General features: G+C 45.9%; 1 protein-coding gene across 3 annotated transcripts; it reads right to left on the reverse strand.

The window, feature by feature from the left end:
* Window positions 1–1,124: 1,124 nt before the first annotated feature.
* On the reverse strand, window positions 1,125–22,364 carry LOC109887460 (nocturnin). Of its 3 annotated transcripts, none has more exons than XM_031814853.1 (4): window positions 21,402–22,364; window positions 4,661–5,146; window positions 4,164–4,495; window positions 1,125–3,891 (listed from the first exon to the last, which is right to left on the reverse strand). In XM_031814853.1, the coding sequence occupies exons 1-4, from the start codon at window positions 21,733–21,735 to the stop codon at window positions 3,361–3,363; spliced, it is 1,683 nt and encodes a 560-aa protein (XP_031670713.1). In that variant the 5' UTR covers window positions 21,736–22,364; the 3' UTR covers window positions 1,125–3,360. The 3 variants fall into 3 exon arrangements, with proteins under 3 accessions (XP_031670713.1, XP_031670716.1, XP_031670715.1); XM_031814856.1 differs by lacking the exon at window positions 21,402–22,364 and adding an exon at window positions 20,422–20,547; XM_031814855.1 differs by lacking the exon at window positions 21,402–22,364 and adding an exon at window positions 11,566–11,723.
* Window positions 22,365–22,611: the final 247 nt, after the last annotated feature.

A 22,611-nucleotide genomic window follows, 5' to 3' on the forward strand; every position in this document is an offset into this window, starting at 1 on the left:
CATTTGAAGTATATTCTATTTTGTTGTACTCTTGTTTCAAAGTGTATTCAAGTAGATTTTACTGAAATATAAAAAAAAAAACATTTTGAATTAAACAACTTTCTGTTTTGTCTTTTGTTTAAATTAAATTATGCTTTTCCAAAGGTGATGTTTCTGCATTTGTGGTAAATGCTGTTGTTGGCTCAGACATGGGCCGTGTTAGAGGTGATCCACACACCTGTTGTTCGCTCAGACATGGGCCGTGTTAGAGGTGATCCACACACCACCGGGAACCCTTCTCTCTGGGACCTGTTCCAACCGACATGGGCCGTGTTAGAGAGGTGATCCACACCACCGGGAACCCTTCTCTCTGGGACCTGTTCCAACCGACATGGGCCATGTTAGAGGTGATCCACACACCATCGGGAACCCTTCTCTCTGGGACCTGTTCCAACCAACATGGGCCGTGTTAGAGAGGTGATCCACACACCACCGGGAACCCTTCTCTCTGGGACCTGTTCCAACCGACATGGGCCGTGTTAGAGAGGTGATCCACACCATCGGGAACCCTTCTCTCTGGGACCTGTTCCAACCAACATGGGCCGTGTTAGAGAGGTGATCCACACCACCGGGAACCCTTCTCTCTGGGACCTGTTCCAACCGACATGGGCCGTGTTAGAGGTGATCCACACACCACCGGGAACCCTTCTCTCTGGGACCTGTTCCAACCAACATGCAGTGAAATACAACGTAGCTGACGACAACTAGTAACCCTTTGGTTGCAGGGATTGTTTCGAACCAGTCCCATTCAGGGTTTAACCAGAACCAGTTGAACGGGAGGCAACAGACTGGTTTCAATCGCTCAGCTGGTTGGTGTAGAGTGACTGCAATGGACTTAGTTGTAATTCAATGTGTGTAGACGAAGTACAGAAGTTTAGTAGCTCCGGAACCATTTAATCAGGGTTCTAGGTTCCATCCCCATCAGGGACACACAGCAGACGTCACTATGTCGTAGTTAATGTCCACATTTCACATGCTGGTGATAACTGTAGTTCCACAGCTTACCACCAGGGGACATTGGATGGCATTTCAACTGGTGAGGTAGGAAGTGATTTATCATGTGTAGAACACCACAGAGGCAGAAAAGAAGGGCAGATTATTTTATTGCACATAAACTACTGTCCTGGGACTGATGCTCATGGACTGGAAATAACTGGGTCAGTTGGTAGTATGTGGCACCATGCCAGGGATATGGTTTAGTTTCCTACTGGGGCCGCCCATACAATGTAGAGACACACTACTGGAAGTTTGTTTATATTACAAATTACATGTACCTTAGGGGTACGTTCAGATAGAAATATGCTATTTAGAACAAACGCTCATCTCTGACGTATACAGTAAGGAATCACATTGGCTCTATTTAGTGGTATTTCTATGTTCAATAACGTTTTTGTACTGGACATGGCACAAGTATCAGTAGGCATTAATGACACACCTGACCAGTATTAGACCAGAAAATGACAAACACACACACACAGTAAGAGCAAGATCCCCCTCTGCAGTTGAGGAAATGCTGTGCTGATGAACATGTTTAACACGTATTCAGACCTTTACTTTCCCCACATTTTGTTACAGATTCCTTTTAGAATGTAATAATTTTTCATCAATCTACACCCACAATACCTCGTAATGACAAAGCTAAAACATTTCCATAAGTATACAGCCTCAAGTGTTCTTGAGTATGACACTACAAGCTGGTCACAGCTGTATTTGGGAAGTTCCTTTCAAGCTCTCAGGTTGGATGGGGAGCGTCGCTGCACAGATATTTTCAGGTCTTTCCAAAGATGTCCGATCAGGTTCAAGTCCGGGCTCTGGCCGGACCACTCAAGGACAGAGACTTGTCCCGAAGCAACTCCTGCGTTGTCGTGTTGGAAGGTGAACCTTCGCCCCCAGTCTGAGGTCCTGTGTGCTCTGGAGCAGGTTCATCAAGGATCAGTCTGTACTTTCTGTTAATCTTTGACTCCATCCTGACTCCCAGTCCCTGCCACTGGGAAACATCCCCACAGCGTGATGCTGCCACCACCATGCTTTACCATAGGGATGGTGTCAGGTTTCCTCCAGACATGACACTTGGCATTCATGCCAAAGAGTTCAATCTTGGTTATCATGGTTAGAGTCCTTTAGGCAAACGGGCTGTGCCTTTTACTGAGGAGTGGCTTCCACCTGGTCACTCTACCATAAAGGCCTGATTGGTGGAGTGCTGCAGAGATGATTGTCCTTCTGGAAGGTTCTCCCATCTCCACAGAGGAGCTCTGTCAGAGTGACCATCAGGTTCTTGGTCACCTCCCTGACCAAGGCCCTTCTCCCCCGATTGCTCAGTTTGGCCGGGCAGCCAGTTCTGGGAAGAGTCTTGGTGGTTCCAAACTTCTTCCATTTAAGAATGATGGAGGCCACTGTTTACTTGGGGACCTTCAATAGTGCAGAAATGTTTTGGTACCCCCCTTCCCCAGATCTGAACCACGACACAACCCTGTCTCGGAGCTCTACGGACAATTCCATTGTCATGCACTGTCAACTGCGGGACCTTTATAGAGACAGGTGTGTGCCTTTCCAAATCATGTCCAATCAATTGAATTTACCACAGGTGGATTCCAATCAAGTTGTAGAAACATCAAGGATGATCAATGGAAACAGGATGCACCTGAGTTCAATTTCAAGGCCCATAGCAAAGTATTGCTAAAAAAAACTGTTTTTGCTTTGTCCATTGTGGTGTATTGTGAAGATTGATGAAAAACATTAATTTAATACATTTTAGAATAAGACTAATGTAACCACATTTAGAAAATAGTCAAGGTGTCTGAATACTTCCCAAAATGCACTGTAATATTTAGGCAAGTTAACTCCTAGTTAGCCGGCTAACCCCTTGAACTGAAGCAGCCCAGGACAAGTAGAGTTGAATAGTAGCAGGTAGGGTGCAATCATCAGTGTCAGAGGTACAACAACAGCACCTCTACTGTAGACAGGAACCATAGAGCCTAGTTTCAGCAGTCTGTCCAGTCCAATCATCACAGTGTCAGAGGTACAACAACAGCACCTCTACTGTAGACAGGAACCATAGAGCCTAGTGTCAGCAGTCTGTCCAGTCCATTCCTCTCGGTCTCTCCTTCATTGAGTGTTTAAAATCGATAACATGACTTCTGAAAAGTAAGCTCACACCAAGCGGGTTGTCTCCTCCCTACTTCCCTCCTCCTGTTCTCCAGTCATCATACCCCAGAGAGATGGGTTCGGACTCGGAGGGACAGTGGCACTTCTGTCCCCTCCATATCTCGTTCTGTTCCCTCCATCCCTCGAATTGTCAATCAAGTGTCCATGTGATCCTCTTCACTCCTCCTGCTGCTTTTTAAAGCTGAAGTCACACACCAGCGAGAGGTGATCGGAGGGGTAGCTGTAAGACGGAAGCCTGTTGGGGCCAATCTGTTCCTCTGTAGGCATATCCAATACGGCGTCCACACTGAAAGCTTCTCTAGAGTACCAGATATAATCCAATGTGGTGCAACACTCTCCCGTCGGCCGGATCTTCCACGTGGTGTAGGCCGGTTCTGAAAGCCCGTCCCGGCTTAACTGTTTATAGGCGGAGTCAAGGATCAACGGTGACGAGGCGAAACGCTGGTAGACATCCTCGGAAGGCACAGCGTTGAAGTCGCCGCAGACGAGGAGAGGGGTGTCTGGGGCGACGCCGATGGGATCCGAAGGACCCCCCGGTGATTGGGTGAGGGTGGCGAGGTTCCGGAGAAGGTCGGAACCCTGGGCACTACGGAGGCATTCCCAGCCGCTCCGGGCTTTGAGGTGCGTCACGGCAACACACAGCCGCCGGCCTGTCACCCTGCAACGTAGCGTCGTGACGACCGCCACCTGTAGGGAAGACAAATGCATAAAACACTTAAGGGTTTACGTTCCAGTCTGTATTTTTAACAATCTATACTAACAGTGGCTATCCAGGAGGAGGGTTGACCTCTGACCTCTCTTGCCTGTAATAAAATAGGATCCTATCGGAATCCTTCATTCCTTGAGGTAATCGACGTGCTTGTAAATCAGAGTTTCCGTCCTATTAGGGCCAGACGTTGTCAGACCAGTGATTTACTTCAAGGAAGGAAGGACAGTTCAACTGGCATAGTTTTACAGACCTGGTTGGTGGGTGTGAAAAGGGCACACAGCCGGACATTCACACTATCCACCAAGTCCAACCGGGCTTCATCGTAGAACAGAGCACATCCATCCGGACCGTTGTTGCCCTCCACATCCAAACACGGAGACCAGGGCTTGGGGCAGAAGTTGCCGCGGTAACCCAGGCTGGCCAGGATTGGCTGGAAGGTGTCGTAGTAGTGGTCGACTTCCTGTAGACACAGGATGTGAGGTCGGTAGGTGAGGATCTCTTCTAGGATGAGGTATTTACGCTCCGCCCAGTTCAGGGCTTCCAGGGGACAGTTGACGAAACTGTCCATACCTTCACCTAGAGCTGGAGGGAGAGAGAATTCATCTGTCAGTCCGTCCATCCATCCATCTCACTGTCCTCGATGCCAATTAATATGAGCAATAATATACCATTTAATGGCCCTGAATGAGATGAAACGTTCATGACTATGTTTGCTAAAGAAAGGCTCCAATAAAACACCATATTTACCTTGAGCCAGTATGTTCCACTGCATAACTCTGATGGTCCTCTGGGTGGCATCGTTGTCCACTTCCTCCCTGTCCACCTCTCCCTCCCCGGGGCAGATGAAGGCTCTAAGGAGGCGAGGAGGCCTGTCCCGTAGAGCCTCCTCACACTCCCTCAGCAGCTCCAGGGGGTGCCCCCCCGGGGGAGAGTGACACCCCTGTGAGGGGGAGGGGTGCTGGGGGTCCTGGTGATGGGCCAGCAGGGTGGTAGTGGTGCTGGTGCTGACTAGGGTCTGGGCCAGGGGGGTGGTAGTGGTGCTGGTGCTGACTAGGGTCTGGGCCAGGGGGGTGGTAGTGGTGCTGGTGCTGACTAGGGTCTGGGCCAGGGGGGTGGTAGTGGTGCTGGTGCTGACTAGGGTCTGGGCCAGGGGGGTGGTAGTGGTGCTGGTGCTGACTAGTGTCTGGGCCAGGGAGCTGTAGAGTCTACTGGCACCACTGCCCATTGAACAGACTGGAGAGAGACAGAGAGAGGGTGTAGGGAGATGAGTTACAACAATAACATTATATTTCACAGAACACTTTAATCCAATACCAAGTCCCAAACTATTTTAACCACAACTCTCAGTGATCCCCACAACATAGAACCACACAAAGGGCCAACAAGGGTAGCCTGAGGTTGATTCCATCCCAGAAATAGGTGTCCGTCTCTAGGGAGAAGTCCTGCGAACCCTGGGCCTCACTCCCCACGTGCCTGGTTCCTCACACTAACAGGGCCTAGTGTTGTACTGATCCATGTCTACTGCTGTAGCAACACCAGCGTTTCCCTACACACTGATCTTAGGTCAGTTTTCCCTCCAGCCCTTTATGGTTAAGGATTTGGGAAAGCTGATCCTAGATCTGTGCTTAAAGGTGACATGTATCCTCTCTCTCAATTCAGGGAGGATCCAACTAACCTAATCCCCTTGGTCAATCAGGAGTAAGTTCAAAGGTGAGATTGGGGTTGTTGCCAGGTGAAGGGGTAAAAGGTCACCTATTGACTCATCATTTGACTTGGAACACAGAAAATATTGACAACCAAAGGCCTTTTTGTTTTCGCCCCAGAAAGTTTTCTATGAAAAACACTATCTGAATAGGACATCTATGGGTGGACTACCGGAACGGTGTGTGTTTTTCATAGAAAACTATCTGAATAGGACATCTATGGGTGGACTACCGGAACGGTGTGTGTTTTTCATAGAAAACTATCTGAATAGGACATCTATGGGTGAACTATCGGACGGTGTGTGTGTTTGCAAGGCAAATTGTGTGGTTCAGTTTGTGTGGATACAGAAAGACTGCTTGTTAGCTGGTTCTGACGGCCACAGCTGGCTGATGTGCCTTACCTTGTCCTGGGACAACAGTAGCTCTGTGTGCTATAAGTGAGTGTGTGTGTCATCTCTGGTTTCAGTGTATACAGTGCCATGCGAAAGTATTCGGCCCCCTTGAACTTTGCGACCTTTTGCCACATTTCAGGCTTCAAACATAAAGATATAAAACTGTATTTTTTTGTGAAGAATCAACAACAAGTGGGACACAATCATGAAGTGGAACGACATTTATTGGATATTTCAAACTTTTTTAACAAATCAAAAACTGAAGACTTGGGCGTGCAAAATTATTCAGCCCCTTTACTTTCAGTGCAGCAAACTCTCTCCAGAAGTTCAGTGAGGATCTCTGAATGATCCAATGTTGACCTAAATGACTAATGATGATAAATACAATCCACCTGTGTGTAATCAAGTCTCCGTATAAATGCACCTGCACTGTGATAGTCTCAGAGGTCCGTTAAAAGCGCAGAGAGCATCATGAAGAACAAGGAACACCCCAGGCAGGTCCGAGATACTGTTGTGAAGAAGTTTAAAGCCGGATTTGGATACAAAAAGATTTCCCAAGCTTTAAACATCCCAAGGAGCACTGTGCAAGCGATAATATTGAAATGGAAGGAGTATCAGACCACTGCAAATCTACCTAGACCTGGCCGTCCCTCTAAACTTTCAGCTCATACAAGGAGAAGACTGAGAGATGCAGCCAAGAGGCCCATGATCACTCTGGATGAACTGCAGAGATCTACAGCTGAGGTGGGAGACTCTGTCCATAGGACAACAATCAGTCGTATATTGCACAAATCTGGCCTTTATGGAAGAGTGGCAAGAAGAAAGCAATTTCTTAAAGATATCCATAAAAAGTGTCGTTTAAAGTTTGCCACAAGCCACCTGGGAGACCAAACATGTGGAAGAAGGTGCTCTGGTCAGATTAAACCAAAATAGAAATTTTTGGCAACAATGCAAAACGTTATGTTTGGCGTAAAAACACAGCTCATCACCCTGAACACACCATCCCCACTGTCAAACATGGTGGTGGCAGCATCATGGTTTGGGCCTGCTTTTCTTCAGCAGGGACAGGGAAGATGGTTAAAATTGATGGGAAGATGGATGGAGCCAAATACAGGACCATTCTGGAAGAGAACCTGATGGAGTCTGCAAAAGACCTGAGACTGGGACAGAGATTTGTCTTCCAACAAGAAAATGATCCAAAACATAAAGCAAAATCTACAATGGAATGGTTCAAAAATAAACATATACAGGTGTTAGAATGGCCAAGTCAAAGTCCAGACCTGAATCCAATCGAGAATCCGTGGAAAGAACTGAAAACTGCTGTTCACAAATGCTCTCCATCCAACCTCACTGAGCTCGAGCTGTTTTGCAAGGAGGAATGGGAAAAAATGTCAGTCTCTCGATGTGCAAAACTGATAGAGACATACCCCAAGCGACTTACAGCTGTAATCGCAGCAAAAGGTGGCGCTACGAAGTATTAACTTAAAGGGGCTGAATAATTTTGCACGCCCAATTTTTCAGTTTTTGATTTGTTAAAAAAGTTTGAAATATCCAATAAATGTCGTTCCACTTCATGATTGTGTCCCACTTGTTGTTGATTCTTCACAAAAAAAAACACAGTTTTATATCTTTATGTGTGAAGCCTGAAATGTGGCAAAAGGTCGCAAAGTTCAAGGGGGCCGAATACTTTCGCAAGGCACTGTATGTGTGTCTCCTTCCTCCATAGTGTGTGTGTGTGTGTGTCATCTCTGGTTTCAGTGTATATGTGTGTTTCCTTCCTCCAAAGTGTGTGTGTTCTTTTGGCTCAGTTTCGCTCCACTTTCAGTCGGTCAATATATGTGTGTGTGTGTGTGTACTATTTATTTCTCTCCTGTCAGTTTGTGTGCCAGTTCCTCTTTACTCTCAACTAGTCACATGCACCAGTGACCCTACAGCCCAGTTTGTAGTGTGTGTGTGTGTGTGTGTGTGTGTGTGTGTGTGTGTGTGTGTGTGTGTGTGTGTGTGTGTGTGTGTGAGCGCATGGACAACAGTATCCTGTGAGATAAACATGACTGTCAGCTGACTGCGTGTTCCTCTTTTTGCCCTCTCTGGACACAACCAGTAAGGCTCAGTTTATAAAGGACTACATCTCCCAGCTCTCACATGAACAAGTAAGGCTCAGTTTACGAAGGACTACATCTCCCAGCTCTCACATTAACCAGTAAGGCTCAGTTTATAAAGGACTACATCTCCCAGCTCTCACATGAACCAGTAATGCTCAGTTTATGAAGGACTACATCTCCCAGCTCTCACATGAACCAGTAATGCTCAGTTTATAAAGGACTACATCTCCCAGCTCTCACATGAACCAGTAAGGCTCAGTTTATAAAGGACTACATCTCCCAGCTCTCACATTAACCAGTAAGGCTCAGTTTATAAAGGACTACATCTCTCAGCTCTCACATTAACCAGTAAGGCTCAGTTTATAAAGGACTACATCTCCCAGCTCTCACATGATCCAGTAAGGCTGAGTTTATAGAAGGACTACATCTCCCAGCTCTCACATGAACCAGTAAGGCTCAGTTTATGAAGGACTACATCTCCCAGCTCTCACATTAACCAGTAAGGCTCAGTTTATAAAGGACTACATCTCCCAGCTCTCAAGTTGCCAAGTTAAATAAAGTTAAATAAAAAAGAATGTATGAGTAAATCAAAACCTAAAACTATTAGGTAGGTTACTAAGCAACAAACAGACCTTTTGTTGACATTACCACTAAAACCTCATCTCTGTGCCAAGACCAATAGCCATCCAGAAACAGTCAGTGGTCAGCAGTTTTACTATCTGCTGTTTGTTCTATTGCTGATTCCTGAGGATCTCATACTGGCCCATATGTCCTGAGGATCTCATACTGGCCCATATGTCCTGAGGATCTCATACTGGCCCATATGTCCTGAGGATCTCATACTGGCCCATATGTCCTGAGGATCTCATACTGGCCCATATGTCCTGAGGATCTCATACTGGCCCATATGTCCTGAGGATCTCATACGGGCCCATATGTCCTGAGGATCTCATACGGGCCCATATGTCCTGAGGATCTCATACTGGCCCATATGTCCTGAGGATCTCATACTGGCCCATATGTCCTGAGGATCTCATACTGGCCCATATGTCCTGAGGATCTCATACTGGCCCATATGTCCTGAGGATCTCATACTGGCCCATATGTCCTGAGGATCTCATACTGGCCCATATGTCCTGAGGATCTCATACTGGCCCATATGTCCTGAGGATCTCATACTGGCCCATAGGTCCTGAGGATCTCATACTGGCCCATAGGTCCTGAGGATCTCATACTGGCCCATAGGTCCTGAGGATCTCATACTGGCCCATATGTCCTGAGGATCTCATACTGGCCCATATGTCCTGAGGATCTCATACTGGCCCATATGTCCTGAGGATCTCATACTGGCCCATATGTCCTGAGGATCTCATACTGGCCCATATGTCCTGAGGATCTCATACTGGCCCATATGTCCTGAGGATCTCATACTGGCCCATATGTCCTGAGGATCTCATACTGGCCCATATGTCCTGAGGATCTCATACTGGCCCATATGTCCTGAGGATCTCATACTGGCCCATATGTCCTGAGGATCTCATACTGGCCCATATGTCCTGAGGATCTCATACTGGCCCATAGGTCCTGAGGATCTCATACTGGCCCATATGTCCTGAGGATCTCATACTGGCCCATATGTCCTGAGGATCTCATACTGGCCCATATGTCCTGAGGATCTCATACTGGCCCATAGGTCCTGAGGATCTCATACTGGCCCATATGTCCTGAGGATCTCATACTGGCCCATATGTCCTGAGGATCTCATACTGGCCCATATGTCCTGAGGATCTCATACTGGCCCATATGTCCTGAGGATCTCATACTGGCCCATATGTCCTGAGGATCTCATACTGGTCCATATGTCCTGAGGATCTCATACTGGCCCATAGGTCCTGAGGATCTCATACTGGCCCATATGTCCTGAGGATCTCATACTGGCCCATATGTCCTGAGGATCTCATACTGGCCCATATGTCCTGAGGATCTCATACTGGCCCATAGGTCCTGAGGATCTCATACTGGCCCATATGTCCTGAGGATCTCATACTGGCCCATATGTCCTGAGGATCTCATACTGGCCCATATGTCCTGAGGATCTCATACTGGCCCATATGTCCTGAGGATCTCATACTGGCCCATATGTCCTGAGGATCTCATACTGGCCCATATGTCCTGAGGATCTCATACTGGCCCATAGGTCCTGAGGATCTCATACTGGCCCATATGTCCTGAGGATCTCATACTGGCCCATATGTCCTGAGGATCTCATACTGGCCCATATGTCCTGAGGATCTCATACTGGCCCATAGGTCCCGAGGATCTCATACTGGCCCATAGGTCCCGAGGATCTCATACTGGCCCATAGGTCCTGAGGATCTCATACTGGCCCATAGGTCCTGAGGATCTCAAACTGGCCCATATGTCCTGAGGATCTCAAACTGGCCCATATGTCCTGAGGATCTCATACTGGCCCATATGTCCTGAGGATCTCATACTGGCCCATATGTCCTGACGATCTCATACTGGCCCATATGTCCTGACGATCTCATACTGGCCCATATGTCCTGACGATCTCATACTGGCCCATAGGTCCTGAGGATCTCATACTGGCCCATAAGTCCTGAGGACACACCACATGTCCCTATCTGTTGCTCTGAGACCAGGACATGGCTGTTTACCAGGGTGTGATGACCAGGTGCATGGTTTGAACCAGAGCTATGGTAACCAGGTCAGACACAGTGATGGGATAAAGGTTTTGCTCTTAAACAAATACTGCACGTCGGTCCTCATGTTCAGTGTGTGTGTCGGTCGCTGACAAATGAACCACATGCATCATATGGATATTTATCAACAGGATCCCTAGTCTCTGACCCCTAGTCTCCGACCCCCAGTCTCCGACCCATAGTCTCCGACCCCCAGTCTCCGACCCCCAGTCTCCGACCCCCAGTCTCCGACCTCTAGTCTTCGACCCCCAGTCTCCGACAAATGAACCACATGCATCATATGGATATTTATCAACAGGATCCCTAGTCTCCGACCTCTAGTCTCTGACCCCCAGTCTCCGACCCCCAAAGTCTGACCTTATTGGGTGAAATAGAACACCCCTCCCCCAACAACTCCTCTCTCAACCAAACAAGGATCACACTACAACTTAAGAAAACATCACACTACAACTTCAGAAAACATCAGACGACCCGTTCTGCCTAAACATGAGGATATTCACAACAATATGAAGGAGAATTAATCTACTACATGACAACATCCAGTAGCTCAATCAGTTCAATAAACACCAGTGGTCCTTGCAAGTGCAGTGTACTGGGTTTTCCTTTTAATTCACTGTCAGATAATCCCCATCTGCAACAAGTCACCTCAGACGTAAGAGAGCCTTTCCCATTACAACGACCAATATAAACCTGCTAACACGAGTTTAATAGAGATACCACAGTCATGCTCACCCATAGTTTCCATCAGTCTCTTGCTTCCGTGTGTATCTGACTGACAGTCTTGAGAAAGAACTGTCAGTAAAATGTTGCTCAACGGTTGATAAACACTTGGTGTCTTGTCTCTCGCCGAGTGTGTGAGAGACGTACTCAGTGTGTTTCTGAGTGAGCTCAATGTTCACTACACCTTATAACCCATAGGGAGGGAGGGAAGGAGGGCGGGCGGGCGGGAGGGAGGGAGGGAGGGAGAACAGAAAGAGGGAAGGGAGGGAGGGAATGGAAGGGGTGTGAGATAGACAGAGAGAGAGAGAGATTAGGAGGGAGTGAGGGCAGCAGTCCATATGAGGCGTCACCACAGATCATGTGCTTGGGGACAGGATATAAAGCTACACAATCTCAACCGCTGATTCACACACACAGGGTGCGTTGTTGTATAAACAGACGTAGACGTAGGGAGGGTTATTTCACCACACAGGGTTTGTGGTTTGGTTCATGATAATAGTGTTAGTGGAATCAATGCCAGTCCTTAGCCAACAGCCACCTCAGCGTCACACACAGTTCCTCAATACGTCCAGAGACAGAACGGTGACATGAGATGTCCACAGACCCGTTGTATCTGCTCATTTTCCTGACCACAGATGACGTAGGAAAAACACATTTATTCAAGCATTTCAGAAATGTATTTTTTCCACTTCATATTGTGTCACTGTCCTATCCTATCCTATCATGTCTAACTGTCCTATCCTATCCTATCATGTCTAACTGTCCTATCCTTTCCTATCATGTCTAACTGTCCTATCCTTTCCTATCATGTCTAACTGTCCTATCCTATCATGTCTAACTGTCCTATCCTATCATGTCTAACTGTCCTATCCTATCATGTCTAACTGTCCTCTCCTATCATGTCCAACTGTCCTATCATGTCCAACTGTCCTATCATGTCCAACTGTCCTATCATGTCCAACTGTCCTATCATGTCCAACTGTCCTATCCTCTCCTATTATGTCTAACTGACCTATCCTCTCCTATCATGTCTTACTGTCCTACCCTCTCCTCTCACGTGTAACTGTCCTCTCCTATCATGTCTAACTGTCCTCTCATGTGTAACTGTCCTATCCTCTCCTATCATGTCTAACTGTCCAATCCTCTCCTCTCCTGTCTAAATGTCATACCCTTTCCTATCATGTCGACCTGTCCTATCCTCTCCTATCATGTCGACCTGTCCTATCCTCTCCTATTATGTCTAACTGTCCTATCATGTGTAACTGTCCTATCCTCTCCTATTATGTCTAACTGTCCTATCCTCTCCTATTATGTCTAACTGTCCAATCCTCTCCTATCATGTCTAACTGTCCAATCCTCTCCTATCGTGTCTAACTGTCCAATCCTCTCCTATCGTGTCTAACTGTCCAATCCTCTCCTATCGTGTCTAACTGTCCAATCCTCTCCTATCATATCTAACTGTCATATCCTCTCATGTGTAACTGTCCTATCCAACTGTCCAATCCTCTCCTATCATGTTTAACTGTCCTATCGTGTCTAACTGTTCTATCCTCTCCTATCATATCTAACTGTCCTATCCTTTCATGTGCAACTGTCCTATCCTCTCCTATCATGTCTAACAGTCCTATCCTCTCCTATCATATCTAACTGTCCTATCCTCTCCTATCATATCCAACTGTCCTATCCTCTCCTATCTAACTGTCCTATCATGTCTAACTGTCCTATCCTCTCTTATCATGTCTAACTGTCCTATCCTCTCATGTCTAACTGTCCTATCATGTGTAACTGTCCTATCCTCTCCTATGATGTGTAACTGTCCTATCATGTCTAACTGTCCTATCATGTCTAACTGTCCAATCCTCGCCTATCATATCCAACTGTCCTATCCTCTCATGTGTAACTGTCCTATCCAACTGTCCAATCCTCTATCATGTTTAACTGTCCTATCGTGTCTAACTGTCCTATCCTCTCCTATCATGTCTAACTGTCCTATCGTGTCCAACTGTCCCACCCTCTCCTATCACGTCTAACTGTCCTATCGTGTCCAACTGTCCCACCCTCTCCTATCACGTCTAACTGTCCTATCCTCTCCTATCTAACGGTCCTATCATGTCTAACTGTCCTCTCCTTTCCTATCATATCCAACTGTCCTATCCTCTCCTATCTACCTGTCCTATCATGTCCATCTACCTGTCCTATCATATCCAACTGTCCTATCCTATCCTCTCCTATCTACCTCTCATATCCTGTCTAACTGTCCTATCCTGTCTAACTGTCCTATCCTCTCCTATCTACCTCTCCTATCATGTCTAACTGTCCTATCCTCTCCTATCATGTCTGACTGTCCTATCCTCTCCTATCATGTCTAACTGTCCTATCCTCTCCTATCATGTCTAACTGTCCTATCCTCTCCTATCATGTCTAACTGTCCTATCTTGAGGGAGGATTGGGATGGGGAGTAAGTCTCACGGATTCCCCTAATCTTTGTCGGCTGGGTAGCAGGACATTGTGCGTGAATGTGTGTGCGAATGTGCGTGAGTATGTTAGTGCAAATGTTCCTTATTACAGTAAGGAACTTAACTGTTAGCCAGAAAGGATTTGATATTAGAATAATAACAGCTTCATTGGGCCTTTAAGTCCAGTACTAGGTTTAATATGGGACTGGGAAACCAGCCCAGAGTGTATAGGACTAGGGATTGATTTGGGACTGGGAAACCAGCCCAGAGTGTATAGGACTAGGGATTGATTTGGGACTGGGAAACCAGCCCAGAGTGTATAGGACTAGGGATTGATTTGGGACTGGGAAACCAGCCCAGAGTGTATAGGACTAGGGATTGATTTGGGACTGGGAAACCAGCCCAGAGTGTATAGGACTAGGGATTGATTTGGGACTGGGAAACCAGCCCAGAGTGTATAGGACTAGGGATTGATTTGGGACTGGGAAACCAGCCCAGAGTGTATAGGACTAGGGATTGATTTGGGACTGGGAAACCAGCCCAGAGTGTATAGGACTAGGGATTGATTTGGGACTGGGACACATTGACCTACTTCAATGACTGTCTGGATTTTTCATTTGTATACATGTCATGTGTTAACGGAGAGAAGATCAGAGCAGTAGACAGACAGACAGACAGACAGACAGAGGCATATCAGAGCAGTAGACAGACAGACAGACAGACAGACAGACAGACAGACAGACAGACAGACAGACAGAGGCATATCAGAGCAGTAGACAGACAGACAGACAGACAGACAGACAGACAGACAGACAGGAGGCATATCAGAGCAGTAGACAGACAGACAGGAGGCATATCAGAGCAGTAGACAGACAGACAGACAGAGGCATAGTAGACAGACAGAGGCATATCAGAGCAGTAGACAGACAGACAGACAGACAGAGGCATATCAGAGCAGTAGACAGACAGACAGACAGACAGACAGAGGCATATCAGAGCAGTAGACAGACAGACGGACGGACGGACAGGACAGGACAGGACAGGACAGGACAGGACAGACACATCAGAGCAGACAGACGGTGTGAGAAGGGTACATCAGAGAAGCAGAGGGGATGGAACACACAGTACACTGCCAGGGTGGAAATGTCAATGTGTCACGCATGGATAAAGTGACACTGTCTGAGTGAACATCTCTCTGAGACGGTGTGTGTGTACTGTGTGTGTGTGTACGGTGTGTGTGTCTGTGAGAGAGAGTACATACCTGTGTGTCCTTCACTCAAATGCCAGACATCTTTCCACTGGCTTACCTGCTCATGTCATTTCTATACCACTTGGCCCTAATATTAGAAATTAATAGACCAATTAACTCATATATATATATATATATATATACATACACACACAGTTGAAGTCAGAAGTTTACATACACCTTAGCCAAATACATTTAAACTCAGTTTTTCCACAATTCCTGACATTTAATCCTGTAAAAATCCCTGTCTTAGGTCAGTAAGGATCACCACTTTATTTTAAGAATGTGAAATGTCAGAATAATAGTAGAGAGAATGATTTATTTCAGCTTTTATTTCTTTCATCACATTCCCAGTGGGTCAGAAGTTTACATACACTCAATTAGTATTTGGTAGCATTGCCTTTAAATTGTTTAACTTGGATCAAACGTTTCAGGTATCCTTCCACAAGCTCCCCACAATAAGTTGGGTGAATTTTGGCCCATTCCTCCTGACAGAGCTGGTGTAACTGAGTCAGGTTTGTAGGCCTCCTTTCTCGCACATGCTTTTTCCATTCTGCCCACATATTTTTGATAGGATTGAGGTCAGGGCTTTGTGATGGCCAATCCAATACATCGACTTTGATGTCCTTAATTAAGCCATTTTGCCACAACTTTGGAAGTATGGTCATTGTCCATTTGGAAGACCCATTTGCGACCAAGCTTTAACTTCCTGACTGATGTCTTGAGATGTTGCTTCAATATATCCACATAATTTTCCTACCTCATGATGCCATCTATTTTGTGAGGTGCACCAGTCCCTCCTGCAGCAGCACCCCCACAACATGATGCTGCCACCCCCACAACATGATGCTGCCACCCCCACAACATGATGCTGCCACCCCCACAACATGATGATGCCACCCCCACAACATGATGATGCCACCCCCACAACATGATGATGCCACCCCCACAACATGATGATGCCACCCCCACAACATGATGATGCCACCCCCACAACATGATGTTTTTCAGCTTGCAAGAATCCCCCTTTTTCCTCTAGATATAACTAGACCTATCTATACCACTAGACTACACCCAGATATAACTAGACTACACCCATCTATACCACTAGACTACACCCAGATATAACTAGACCCATCTATACCACTAGACACCACCCATCTATACAACTAGGACCTAGATATAACTAGACTACACCCATCTATACCACTAGACTACACCCAGATATAACTAGACCCATCTATACCACTAGACTACACCCATCTATACCACTAGGACCTAGATATAACTAGACCCATCTAACTAGACTACACCCATCTATACCACTAGACTACACCCATCTATACAACACCACTAGACCCATCTAACTAGACTACACCCATCTATACCACTAGACCCATCTATACCACTAGACACCACCCATCTATACAACTAGGACCTAGATATAACTAGACTACACCCAGATATAACTAGACCCATCTATACCACTAGACTACACCCATCTATACAACTAGGACCTAGATATAACTAGACTACACCCATCTATACCACTAGGACCTAGATATAACTAGACCCATCGAACTAGACTACACCCATCTATACCACTAGAACACACCCATCTATACAACTAGACGACACCACTAGACCCATCTAACTAGACTACACCCATCTATACCACTAGACCCATCTATACAACTAGGACCTAGATATAACTAGACTACACCCATCTATACCACTAGACTACAACCATCTATACCACTAGACTACACCCATCTATACCACTAGACTACACCCATCTATACAACTAGGCCCTAGATATAACTAGACTACACCACTAGACCCTAGATATAACTAGACTACACCCATCTATACCACTAGACTAGACCACTAGACCCATCTAACTAGACTACACCCATCTATACAACTAGGACCTAGATAATACTAGACTAGACCCATCTATACCACTAGACCCTAGATATAACTAGACTACACCCATCTATACCATTAGACTACACCCATCTATACCATTAGACTAGACCCATCTATACCATTAGACTAGACCCATCTATACCACTAGGACCTAGATATAACTAGACTACACCCATCTATACCACTAGACCCTAGATATAACTAGACTACACCCATCTATACCACTAGGACCTAGATATAACTAGACCCATCTATACCACTAGGACCTAGATATAATTAGACTACACCCATCTATACCACTAGACTACACCCATCTATACAACTAGACTACACCACTAGACCCATCGAACTAGACTACACCCATCTATACAACTAGGCCCTAGATATAACTAGATTACACCCATCTATACCACTAGACCCATCTATACCACTAGACTACACCCATCTATACAACTAGACTACACCACTAGACCCATCTAACTAGACTACACCCATCTATACCACTAGACTAGACCCATCTATACCACTAGACCCTAGATATAACTAGACTAGACCCATCTATACCACTAGGCCCTAGATATAACTAGACTAGACCCATCTATACCACTAGGCCCTAGATATAACTAGACTACACCCATCTATACAACTAGACTACACCACTAGACCCATCTAACTAGACTACACCCATCTATACCACTAGACTAGACCCATCTATACCACTAGACTAGACCCATCTATACCACTAGACCCTAGATATAACTAGACTAGACCCATCTATACCACTAGGCCCTAGATATAACTAGACTAGACCCATCTATACCACTAGGCCCTAGATATAACTAGACTACACCCATCTATACCACTAGGCCCTAGATATAACTAGACTACACCCATCTATACCACTAGACCCTAAATATAACTACACCCATCTATACCACTAGGCCATAGATATAACTAGACTACACCACTAGACTCTAGATATAACTAGACTACACCCATCTATACCACTAGACTAGACCCATCTATACCACTAGACTAGACCCATCTATACCACTAGGCCCTAGATATAAATACACCCATCTATACCACTAGACCCTAGTTATAGCTAGAGTAGACCCTTAGGACCAAACATTGGCTGGCTATATAAATGATGGTTAACACTGATACTGCTTGACTGCCCACACAGAACTCAATGTTTTTTGTAATGACACGTGACGTGAGAGATACTCAACAGTTCCCAAAGCCACTCTACAATCATACAACCTAGAGGTCGTAGCAGGTCCGTCCATCTCACACCAGGTCTCATCCCTACAGAGAACGGGATGTCATTTTAAGAAGGATGTCTTAGCTGTTCCATCCATTGTCTACAAAACATTCCGGCTACGCTGTAGAATTCCAGAATAGAACACCGCTGGGAATGTCTTCTGAAATCAAACACACACCACCATTCTATAATACAGGTTTCCAAAACATAACCTCTACAGATGTATTTAAACACAGCTAATCCTCTACTATATTACACAACAGCTGCCTCAGATACACAGACATGGTGTGCCATCGCCTAGTTCTGGTTAAACAGGCAGGCTTGAACAGGCCTGGTACTAACTGGGAGGGAACCATATGTTCTGATTACTCAACTGTTACATAGCCCTCGATAAAAGGACCAGAGCCAACAGGAGGCTGGGTGTCAACCCAGTAACGCAGGTAGCAGGTCTCTACTGGAGCACGTGAGGGACGGGCCCAGTAACCCAGCTAGCAGGTCTCTACTGGAGCACGGTGAGGGACGGGCCCAGTAACCCAGCTAGCAGGTCTCTACTGGGATGGGTATAGTTGTGACATTCAAATGGTTTTAATGGTCTCCAAAACCTTCAATTGTAACCTCTGGTCTCGTTGTTCTACAAACGGGCCAGATCAGCCTCCTACAGCGTTTCCACTGGGTGATCTAGACATCTACCAGATCAGCCTCCTACAGCGTTTGCACTGGGTGACCTAGACATCTACCAGATCAGCCTCCTACAGCGTTTCCACTGGGTGATCTAGACATCTACCCGATCAGCCTCCTACAGCGTTTGCACTGGGTGACCTAGACATCTACCAGATCAGCCTCCTACAGCGTTTCCACTGGGTGATCTAGACATCTACCAGATCAGCCTCCTACAGCGTTTCCACTGGGTGATCTAGACATCTACCAGATCAGCCTCCTACAGCGTTTCCACTGGGTGATCTAGACATCTACCAGATCAGCCTCCTACAGCGTTTCCACTGGGTGATCTAGACATATGCCAGATCAGCCTCCTACAGCGTTTCCACTGGGTGATCTAGACATCTACCCGATCAGCCTCCTACAGCGTTTCCACTGGGTGATCTAGACATCTACCAGATCAGCCTCCTACAGCGTTTCCACTGGGTGATCTAGACATCTACCAGATCAGCCTCCTACAGCGTTTCCACTGGGTGATCTAGACATCTACTAGATCATGGAAGGGATTTGCTCGTGGCTAAAATGATGAATTAAGTTAGTTAGGTCGGCCACACCATAAAGGGGCAGAACCTACAACAGTGTTGTCATTAATGGGTTCAATCTATCCTGGGTGCACGCTCCAGTTCAGTCTTATTTCTTTCACCCAAAAAATGTTGCATCTTCAAAGTGGTAGGCATGTTGTGTAAATCAAAGTGATTTTACAACCCTCCCCCAAAATCTATTTTAATTCCAGGTTATAAGGCAACAAAATAGGAAAAATGTCAAGGGGGTGAATACTTTCACAAACCACTGTACATCAAACAACATACAACAATCTTACCCACAAGCCCCAGAGAGAGAGAGAGAATAAAACAGTTTGCTATTATTACATAACTGTTCCAGAGCCATGAAAAAGATCGAGAAAATGAAAGAGAGTTGAGCAACGGACCAACAGTAGAAGAGGTTCAACTTCAAAAACATGGTTAGAATCCTGGTTGACAGGCTACTGTTGAAACGTTCTTTAAAAACATGGTTAGAATCCTGGTAGACAGGCTACTGTTGAAACGTTCTTTAAAACATGGTTAGAATCCTGGTAGACAGGCTACTGTTGAAACGTTCTTTAAATCATGGTTAGAATCCTGGTAGACAGGCTACTGTTGAAACGTTCTTTAAAAACATGGTTAGAATCCTGGTTGACAGGCTACTGTTGAAACGTTCTTTAAAAACATGGTTAGAATCCTGGTTGACAGGCTACTGTTGAAACGTTAACTTACCAGACTGGAGCTATCGTATCCTCAGCAGATTCACTGTGTGTGCGTTTCTTACTCCTGCCGTGTTGTGTGTGTGTGTGTCCAGTATGTGTGTGTAACCGTGTGGAGAAGCGTGGTAGCGCTGTGCTTTTCAACAGCTGCACTACAAGGTCATTGGAATGAGTCAGTGTGAAAACATGGGTTCTACTGTCACCTACTGGTGAACTGGAGAAACAGCAGCTATGTAAATGACGTTCAGGTATGTTGGTGCAGGGCCAGAAGCCTCCACACGCAAAGGTGAGATAGAGAACCAGGGGTAGCCTTTTCAAATCAGAGGCTGTGCTGGATGGATGTCTGCTGTTTCTCCTTCTCTAACATACCTGACCCAAATCTATGAACCCAGCTCCTGGTGTTAGAGTAGGGCTGGAGCAAAAGCCTGCAGTTGCCGTGTGAAAAGCGGAGGAGAGCCTTTGGAGTAATGCAAGCGCTCTGGGGGTTAAATGATTGACGTTTGGAATTTGTGGAACAAACATTCCCAACTTGCATACATGGAGGCATTTATGTATATATAATATTCTTATAGTTTAAAGGAGATTACCCCTGATACAATACCACTGGACATTAATCATATCTTTGTTGCATTTTCTAATGATGCTTTTAGAGTAGTGTCAGCCCAAAGAAATGTTACCAGCTTCGCTTCTCTCAACAGCGCAATTAATTATATTGTAGTGACATGAACCCAACACTTAACGACCTCGTCAAGAGGTTTGGACCTCTTTGCGTAACGGGTTTTGATTTGACCCGATTTCGAGTCCCAATCGGGGCCACCCCCCGAATTTGCTAAGATATCGAAGTTACATCTTTCCAAGATGCCCATCTTTAAATCAGTAAGAGAACATTTCAAACTTTAGCATTACGTCTTGGATCGATAAGAATAGAGACACCATGTTTCTGACTGACAGTGACAGTGATTGTACTGTAACATTGTTACAAAACCAACTCACCGGTTCCGGAACCTGCGAAGCGTTCCTGCCTTGTTTGGATCGCATGTTTCTTCCGTTTATTGTTAAGATTATCGATGCATGTCTCCGAATAATCAGGAGAACCGGCCCGTGAATTCAGCAACCCCGGGTTCATCACGAGCATGCCGTGGTTGGACGCACAGAATGCCGGTAACTCTTTAGGCAGCGTCAGTAGACTACTTGACAGTCGTGACGCCGCAGGACTTTGATGATACATGTCGATTGCAGCGTTTGCCGGTGGTGGTTCCGTCTCTTTTTCACCGGGGCTTTGCCCACCTGTGGGGTAATCACTGTTCATCTCCCTGTGTGCGTGCATGTCGCGGATGGGATTACCGGCTAAAAGATATTCAAAAACGATGTTAACTTCTCTTTAGTAGTCTTGAGCCTTATGAGATTGGGCAAAAGGCGACACCTAATAATGTCTCCAGCTTCAGAAAAAGGACACTTCCCGTCACCCTTTCATAACTAGGGACTCCGCTTCTCCTTTCATAATAACAGCAAGGCCTGCCAAGCAGGTTTGGGTGTCACTTAGTAACAGAGGTTCTGTAACCACTTCTGATTCTGAAAGAAAAAACTATTCTGAAAGTAGCATTACTCTCTTTACACTGGCAACCATATACAACGCATATCGTGGTACTTGTGAAAAGTCCAGGAATACAATTACATTTTAAAATCCCTAAAAATAAATACTGCATGGGTCTTAGTTTAATTTGTTTCCGCCTTGATCACACCGACAGTGTTAGGCATTATTTAGTAAGTACCTTCGTGTCCAATGGAACGTTGCGTTTACCCTGCAGTGCGTTCTTTGTTGCGCGCACGGTGACGTATGCGTGAAACTGTATGCGTTGACGGCTGGACAGAAATGGTAGCAGAAGGTGAATGTTGAACTTTTGGTGCACACATATCCAGATGACGCTTCGTACTTTATTGCGCTCAGTGTGATCAAGGCGTTAATCCTCTATCGCAGGGTTTCTGAACTCGGTCCTTGGGTCCCCTCCTTGGTGCTCGTTTTGGGGGGTTTCCCCAGCAATACACAACTGATTCAAATAACCAACTCATCATCAAGCTTTAATCATTTGAATCAGCTGTGTAGCGCTGGGAAAAAAACTGAACGTGCACCCAGGGGAAACCCTACTCTATTGGGTACACAGCCTCCTCTCCCTAGTTTACTACCTCTAGCTGTGTGTTTCAT

Source organism: Oncorhynchus kisutch, unplaced genomic scaffold, assembly GCF_002021735.2.
Source record: "Oncorhynchus kisutch isolate 150728-3 unplaced genomic scaffold, Okis_V2 Okis07a-Okis12b_hom, whole genome shotgun sequence".
In the NCBI taxonomy this organism is placed as follows: domain Eukaryota; kingdom Metazoa; phylum Chordata; class Actinopteri; order Salmoniformes; family Salmonidae; genus Oncorhynchus; species Oncorhynchus kisutch.

Excerpts from the sequence above, each read along its gene's own strand:
- LOC109887460 (XM_031814853.1), bottom strand. The coding sequence starts at position 21,735 with ATGCACGCACACAGGGAGATGAACAGTGATTACCCCACAGGTGGGCAA. Across the intron at positions 5,147-21,401 it reads CTTCGCAGGTTCCGGAACCG|TCTGTTCAATGGGCAGTGGT; the intron begins GTGAGTTGGTTT and ends GTCTCTCTCCAG. Across the intron at positions 4,496-4,660 it reads GTGGAACATACTGGCTCAAG|CTCTAGGTGAAGGTATGGAC; the intron begins GTAAATATGGTG and ends CTCTCCCTCCAG.